The 7,231-nt window shown below is 50.7% G+C and overlaps 1 protein-coding gene across 1 annotated transcript; it reads right to left on the minus strand.

Annotated features, from left to right (window-relative positions):
* Positions 1-806: 806 nt before the first annotated feature.
* On the minus strand, positions 807-7,223 carry LOC102659518 (endoglucanase B; the record flags this gene model as incomplete). Its single annotated transcript, XM_006606985.1, has 11 exons — positions 807-1,041; positions 1,409-1,500; positions 1,597-1,689; positions 1,837-1,962; positions 2,160-2,296; positions 2,430-2,564; positions 2,774-2,977; positions 3,164-3,269; positions 3,428-3,616; positions 3,797-4,021; positions 7,191-7,223. Coding segments are annotated over 11 exons (1,575 nt in total), but the record flags the coding sequence as incomplete, so codon positions are not given.
* Between the last annotated feature and the right edge of the window lie 8 nt (positions 7,224-7,231).

The following is a 7,231-nucleotide window of genomic DNA, read 5'->3' on the forward strand; positions in this document are numbered from 1 at the left end:
AGGGATGTCCAGGGGAGTACAGTGCTTTTCAGGTTAATAGAAAGATCCTTCAAAGGGTCATGGTCTGTAAGCTGCAGAGAGGCAAAACAAAACTACAGAAGCATAAGATGATGGCATCGCGAGTGCAGGAATAAGATTCGGGCAAATGGTACAGCATGGTTGAGAAGTATCTTCTCATTGCGCCAATCCCTTGCTCAGGTGCACTCTTGTAGGCTATGTTGTTCTTAATGGGGGTTCCCACTACAGTTATTGCCCAGAACTATTGCTCAGCGGTCCGTCAGCAGTTGACAATGCTTTTGGAAGACATATAAATGGGTGGAGACGGCTTTGCAAGTGCGTATGCATGGGCCTCAATTCAGCCTAAATACATACGCAACACAAGTAGCTACAGCCTGCAGCCTCATGATTTAATATCCAGCACACCGGACCCGGCCGCTTTCTTGTTCCAAAATTTTCTTGTACTTCCAATTTTAGACTTGTAATTTGCAAGACATTGAAGAGCTGGGTAGGCAGCATGCATCTGCACCACCACAATGCATGAACTTCCAATCTTGGTCTTTCTTCCAAAATGTTAATACAGGATGCCCAAGGCCATTCATCCCCTATAAAACACATACAACGTACAGGCCCTTTGACTCGTACATCAGTCTAAGCTCAAGTGCATTGTACAGGTAGCCCCATCCTGCGATGACTGTCACCCAGCTGAGTCTGCGTTTTGAATTGAGGAAATATCATTTACTACCGGTCGGTGCCTTGGACAGATGTGTCAAAGCTCCTGCCGTTATCACCAGTGCATCAGGTGCTCCTCAGCCCCCCACAGGCAACACAGCTGACACATTGAGGACAGTGCGGTGGCCGGCAGCGATAGAGTTGAGTCCGCAGGCGGCCACGAGGGCGTTTGGCGGTGCAGGCGCGCCCGGGAAGGCGTAGCCAAAATCCAGGCCGCATTCGTTGTAAGGCCCCAGGCCGGTGTGGTAGTTCACAAGTGCTGACAGGGCCAAAATGAGGCCGCTGCTGTAGTCGATCGCGGGCTCTGTGTACCTATTTGATGCACACCACACCACACACTTACACCCCAGACACCACAGGACAGTGCATGCAAAATATTACGCCCAGCAAAACATGAAAATGCATGCCTGGGACAGTAGCAGTACCGCGGTAATTTTTTTATGTGGGCAAGTCTGCGTGTAGAAGAATTCAGGGCAGAACATGCCTGAAGGTTTGGTCCCTGGAGTCCTGATAGGCTGTCCCTTTGATGTCCATGGGGCCACCCACCATCGCCCCATATGCTACAAACCTGCACCCAAGCGCTTTCCAGGGTCATTGGATGCCGGAAATGAGCAACAATCTGACAGGGATGTGACAGTGCCTTTCATGAAAAAAACACTTTTCAAAAGAACATACCCACCTGTTGGGCTGTGGTGAGGCAAGAAAGTCATTCCTGATCTGACCTTCTGTTGCGGTGCCTGGCTTGTAGTTGAGCCAGGAGTTCCAAGCATTCTGCAATAGAATGACATGTGTGATTTTAACGCTCCAACCTTGGAGGGGGGCAGTTTGGCAATGTGCACGTAACAGTCAATTGGAGAACATAGACACCTTCTGGAAGGGGCTCTTGGGAGAGTTCTTGCCAAAGCCAACCAGGTAGCTTTGCCCCGTGCTGCCCAATGCAAAGTCTATCTGCGACTTCCCCTGCACATGCACGCATTGGCCTCGGGATGCATGACAGCTGCTGGCATGTTCTCGCACCAAGGGCTGCAACGAAGTCCATTCAAATGCTTAAATCAAACCATACAATCCCTAAATCATTGCTGTTGCGAGATTATTGAGCCAGCTCACGTAGTTGAAGAGCTGGGCAGCGTATGCAGTCACATTCTTTGAAGGGGAGGGCTGGGCCATCAGCATTTCTGCATAAAACAATGTCATCGCAGCGGCGTTGCTTGCATAGCGCAGCGCTCCCCACCCCTGCATGCAACCCCGGGTAATCTGCCTTTCAACCAACTCCAAGGAGTCGCCTGATCCAGGTGCACAATAGCCTCGTGTCATGAGCTGCAGCTTACAAGAGCATTTTTGAGCGCCGCTGCAGTGTCACACCTAGCAATGTCTGGTTGCCATGGATACATGCAGCAATGATTTCATTTCAGGGGGCCGGTGCATGTCACCTTGTAAGGAAACGCGAGGCCGTTGGCTGTGTGAGGCACAGAGCGCAGAGGCGGGATGTACCAGTTGCAGAACTTTTGGATGGCCTCCGAATACAGCAACTCATTGGGCATGATCTCTGCCATCAGAAGGGCCACACCTGAGCACACACACAAGTCAATCAGCGTGCATGAGCTCCATGTTTTGCAGTGAGATACAGCAGGCAGAGATTGTCTCCGGTCATGAGAGTAAGCTTCAGGTGCTACACGCGGATGCATCATGCAGAGCATTACCAGGGCTCTTTGTGTCCCAGGAGAAGGTCCCATAGCCACAGCACTCGGAGTTGCCGTCGGTCTGGGACTCATTGAACAGAGCCATGGCCGCTGTCAGGAATGTGCCATCCTGTGTGGCCTTAAACAGCCAGACAGCTGCCCAGGCAAGCTCATCATGGAATCCAGTGGAAGGGTACAGCTTGGCATGTGTTTTCAGACCTGTAAAGTTGAGAGCTTACTGACAATGGCTCATGCATGAACTTGTACATGCATGCATCAGGGACTTGACTGGCGCAATACATTTCAACAAGGCAGAATTTGCATGCATGGCATAAGCTCAAAATGATAGAGCAAGAAGATCTCACCAGGGTCCTTGGACGTCATGAAGGAGCCAGGATACAGAGATGCCAGGTCAAACAGCTGAGAGGCATGCTGCACCAGGTTGGCTGCATACATAGGGTCTGTGGCATTGAATGCGAGCGATGCAGCTGCGAGCGCTGCTGCTGCTTCTGCACTGACCTCACTGGCCGGCGCTGTTGGTCCTGTGTAGCTGACTGGCCTGACAGAGCCTGTGCAGACAAATCATCTCTGCTCCCATGACAAGCTCAGTATTGCAGTAATAGATTCATGCATTCGGAGCTGTTTGGAGGGCACAGCATGACACCAGTGCACATGAAGATAGCTCTTGAAAGCATTGCCAATGGCCTTGGGCAAAGGCATGCGTTAACAGCATAGCAGGAGATGGCACCACCCACCTACATAGCGCTCATAGAGCTCTGGAGGCCCATAATACTTGAAGTCTGCCTTACTATCGCCCATGAGCGCAACAAATGTGTTGGCAGACGCATTGTGGCAGTTCAGCTGCAGGCCACACAAAAATTACATCAGAGTAGCAAAGATGTTTCACCTCGTGCTCGTCACTGTCCTGCACATTGGTGCAGCAACATCTTGCATGCATGCATGCATGCAGTTGAAGGGAACTTCCTTTTGAATTTCATGTGAGGAATGCATGTCCTCACCAGGTAGTCTGACCCCCATTTCAGAGCGCTGAGGGCCTCATCAAGCAATCCCACTCTGTACAGGGCAGTCCTGTGTCGCACAATGGTCCAGGCCAGCTGGGTCACAGGAAATGCTTCTGGCAGTCCCACTTTGAGGAAGCTGCCACCAGCCTCATAGTAGCCTCCGCTCAAGTCCTCTCCCATAGGGCCCTGCATGCACAGCATGTTGGACACTCTTGGATGTTTGCCTGCAGCACTTCTATTGTTCACATCCCATGCAAGTCCATGGCAGCTTGTGAGTCATCTGCCGGGGTATAATCAGTGTGAGGATGTACCAATACATGCAACGCTGCTCTCATCTCTTGCAGAGTGGGTACAGTCATTGCACACCTTGCATGCTAAGCAGGAGTCCGAACGCCAGGCAATGTGGTGGTCAGGGGCAGTGATGTTGCCAGAACGCTGAATGCGCAGGTAGATGAACGCCTTGTGCAGGGCTTCAGCAAAGTCAAATGTCGGCGAGGCCTTGGGAGGAAGCTTGGCCCATGCAGGTATCCAATTGCGGCCAGGGACTTGCAGCAGGAAGGTTGCTGGATCTATGCTGATGTCTTCAGAATCCTGTGAGGCAGCCAGGCACAGCAGAGCTGCTGCTACAAGTGCTGATGAGAAGGCATAAGGCAGGTTCCTGCAATAGAGCAAGTGACAGTATCGGTTAGCTTATTATACCGAACTGCATTGGAGGATCTTTGGTTAGATGAAGTCACAGGGTGCCAATCTCAACAAGAACAGATCAAGATGGACCGTAGTTGCAGTACACTTCAATGCCTGCAATGCCTCGGACTGTCTGAAATTCCCAAAAAGTAATACAGCAGACTCAATCACACTGTCTTGAAAATTATGTATATATACAGCAGTGGTGAGCAGTGAGTGGTCCTGATGGTTTCGCATCCCGGCAGATGGTGGTTCTCACCGCTTTCGGCTGCTGCACGTCTTAGAACACGCTGTCATGAGGATGAGTTCAAGTCACAATCGCTCCAAAGATGCATCACTTTATTAAGTCTGCGTGTCCAAGAAGCACACCGTTCTGTCTGGCAGAAGCAGTCACTTGGGAAGCAGACACAAAGATTCCGGACGTGCACGACGGCGCCTACAACAACAAATACCAGCTTCGCTACAAGGAACCAGATGATACCTCTTCGATCAAGCCCTGGCATTTTCAATTCTGTTGCCTTTGCAGATGCTTTGCCTGCGTGTCAGCTGTGGCAGCTAGGGTTGTCTGTGAATAAGCAACGTAATCGACACTCACCTCAGAGATCAATTGCTGCTCGGTCCTAAATGAAATCAATGTGACTCTGGTTGTTAACACGAAGATTCCAAAAGTGCGATGTGGGCTTGAGGCCGACATCGGTGAGCAAGACAGATCTGGATGGAATGCGCACATCACAGGCAAAGAGAAACATTCTGGCTCGAGTTCTCTACCTTCTGGCAGTATTATTAAGTCCTTTCCTGGTTTTAAGTGTCCATCCGAGGCACATCGCTTCCTTACATATCAGGCAAGGCTCTCCAGTCAAGAAGCAGACTCATTTGCAAGACGCACTTGCTGGCTCCAGCAGATCTTGAACACCCTGTCTGGAAGGCAGGTTCAGGACACACAATGCAACTGATCTGCAGCTGCCAGTCTTCCTGATATCATTGCCTCAGTCTTCTGACCGGCGAGAACGAATCATGCCAGCGCTGCTGAGGCATGCATCAGGTGTCACACAGGTCCAGGCCCTTGATGGCAGGAAGGTCAGTTCAATTGCTGCAGTACATGGACTTCTGATTACAGCTGCATGCACTGCAATTAAAGCAGAATGATGAAAATACTTTAATCTTGGCATGCATGGTGAACAGGGAGAGCTGCAGAAGTTCAGCATGACATTGCCGCAGTCTTGTGGCACCACAACGGAGGCGCAGCTGGCTGTTACCGCATCCCATCTGAAGGTTGCACATGTCCATGATTTTCTTATGCAGTCATTGTGTCATGCCCAGCATTGCTGTCAGATGCCAGCACTGCTACATGGGATCAGGGATGGCTTGGCATGCATGCTCAGAAATATGTCCACATGCACGCATGGAGTGCGCATGCCAGCAAATCTTGGACATGTCTGGCAGTTCACCGCCTGTGGTTGTCAGCTGTGCTGCAGGTCTGCCACAACCTGATGCATGCAGACTGAATTGATGCCAGCTGGTTTCCAGGCCATTCATGAGGCGTACAGAGCAAATGTGGACATGGCTCTCATTGTTGAGGATGACATGAAGGTGCTTCGGTGGCCTTCACATGGTCTGCTGTACACTGCGCCGCCCGACTGGGACATCCTGCTCCTCTACATGATGGGTGCTCAGGCAGACAGCATTTACAGGTTTGCATAGAGGACGCATGCGGGAAGAAAATTCCCACTCACGACCCGTGTAGTCTTTACTTGGTGGATCACCACACTCAGATGAAGGTGCTGTGCTTTGCAAATGCAGCATTGATCTGCGGCAGCATGCATTGCCCTGCTGGACATTGACTGGAAAATGCTGTGCTCCAGGTCGCCACCAAGCCTCTGGGTTGAATGGGGACCTTCAATTTTCTCAGCCGGTGCATACATCATTCACCGAAAAGCCATGCAGAGGATCCTCGACGCTTATTTGCCTGGTGCGTCCTTCAGACTCTGTTTGGGTGTCAATGCAAGCAGAATCTCTACTGAACAGTGTCATGCAGCTTCAAGAGGTATGTTGCAGGAGCCTCTCAATCAGAGCACTTCAGTGTTGTGGATCTGACAGCAGTCAGCACAAACTGGGAGCATCCATTGGCCTGCCAGTCTGAGCGGGTTGTCTTCTCACTGGTATGCTTCTCAGGATGCATTTCCTAGATTTACTTGCAAATTTCCCTTGAGGAGCTGTTCTGCCAAATGGCGCCACATTCGTTTGACGTACTTGTGGTGCAGGGGAAGACCTTTGTGTGCACAGACTTTACAATTGTGGAAATATCGGGTGAGAGCACTCTTGAGAAGAGTCACCGGCCCCAGCACGATGCCACAGCAAGGCTGGTTGAGCAGCTCATCGAGCAGCACGGGTACACACTGTACTCCTGAATTACCCAACAGGAGGGCAAGATACTGTGAGGCCAGCAGTGTGCTCTCACACTGTGCTCGAGGGGGTGTGCCAAGCATCTGCCTCTGCTGTGTACCACTGATGCCGGTGTCCTGAACGTTGTAAACATCAGAAAGAGCTAGCTGGTTCTGCAAAGACCCTTGGCAACTCACACGTACAGTCAAATTTTGTCGGCCGTGAATGGACACTCTTGGTCTTGTTAAGTACTTAAGTACTTAAGTCTTGTTGTACAAGATGGCCCACAGCAACGAATGAACCTGACTCAGTATCTGAACAGGACATGCTGCAGTCCTATAGTTTCTCATGCTGATCACATCTGGACCGTCCCTGGTGGTCCCCTTTGCTGAATCCCCTTTGTTGATTACTATGCATGCAACGGCTGACAAGCCCACAAGGTCCAAATTATCTTCTCAATTTCAAGTAGTTCCATAGCTATCTGATAGTACAAGCAGGAGGCGCCCCAGAATATACAGACGAAAAACCTAATACAAAGTTGTGATCTTGGGTACCAACATCAGCAAAGTCTGCCGCTCTCATCCTGTGGCCAGTGTACAGCTCCAGCAAATCATCATAATTGTTCAGATCCATCAGTAATCCAATGAATTTCACGCTCGGATCCTACTGAGGCATCCTACTGAAAGTATGCCACCCGGCCCTGCTGGTCGCTGTTTTCAGCGACAAAGCCGGGCC

The sequence above is a fragment of the Glycine max genome, unplaced genomic scaffold (genome assembly GCF_000004515.6).
Source record: "Glycine max cultivar Williams 82 unplaced genomic scaffold, Glycine_max_v4.0 scaffold_277, whole genome shotgun sequence".
In the NCBI taxonomy this organism is placed as follows: domain Eukaryota; kingdom Viridiplantae; phylum Streptophyta; class Magnoliopsida; order Fabales; family Fabaceae; genus Glycine; species Glycine max.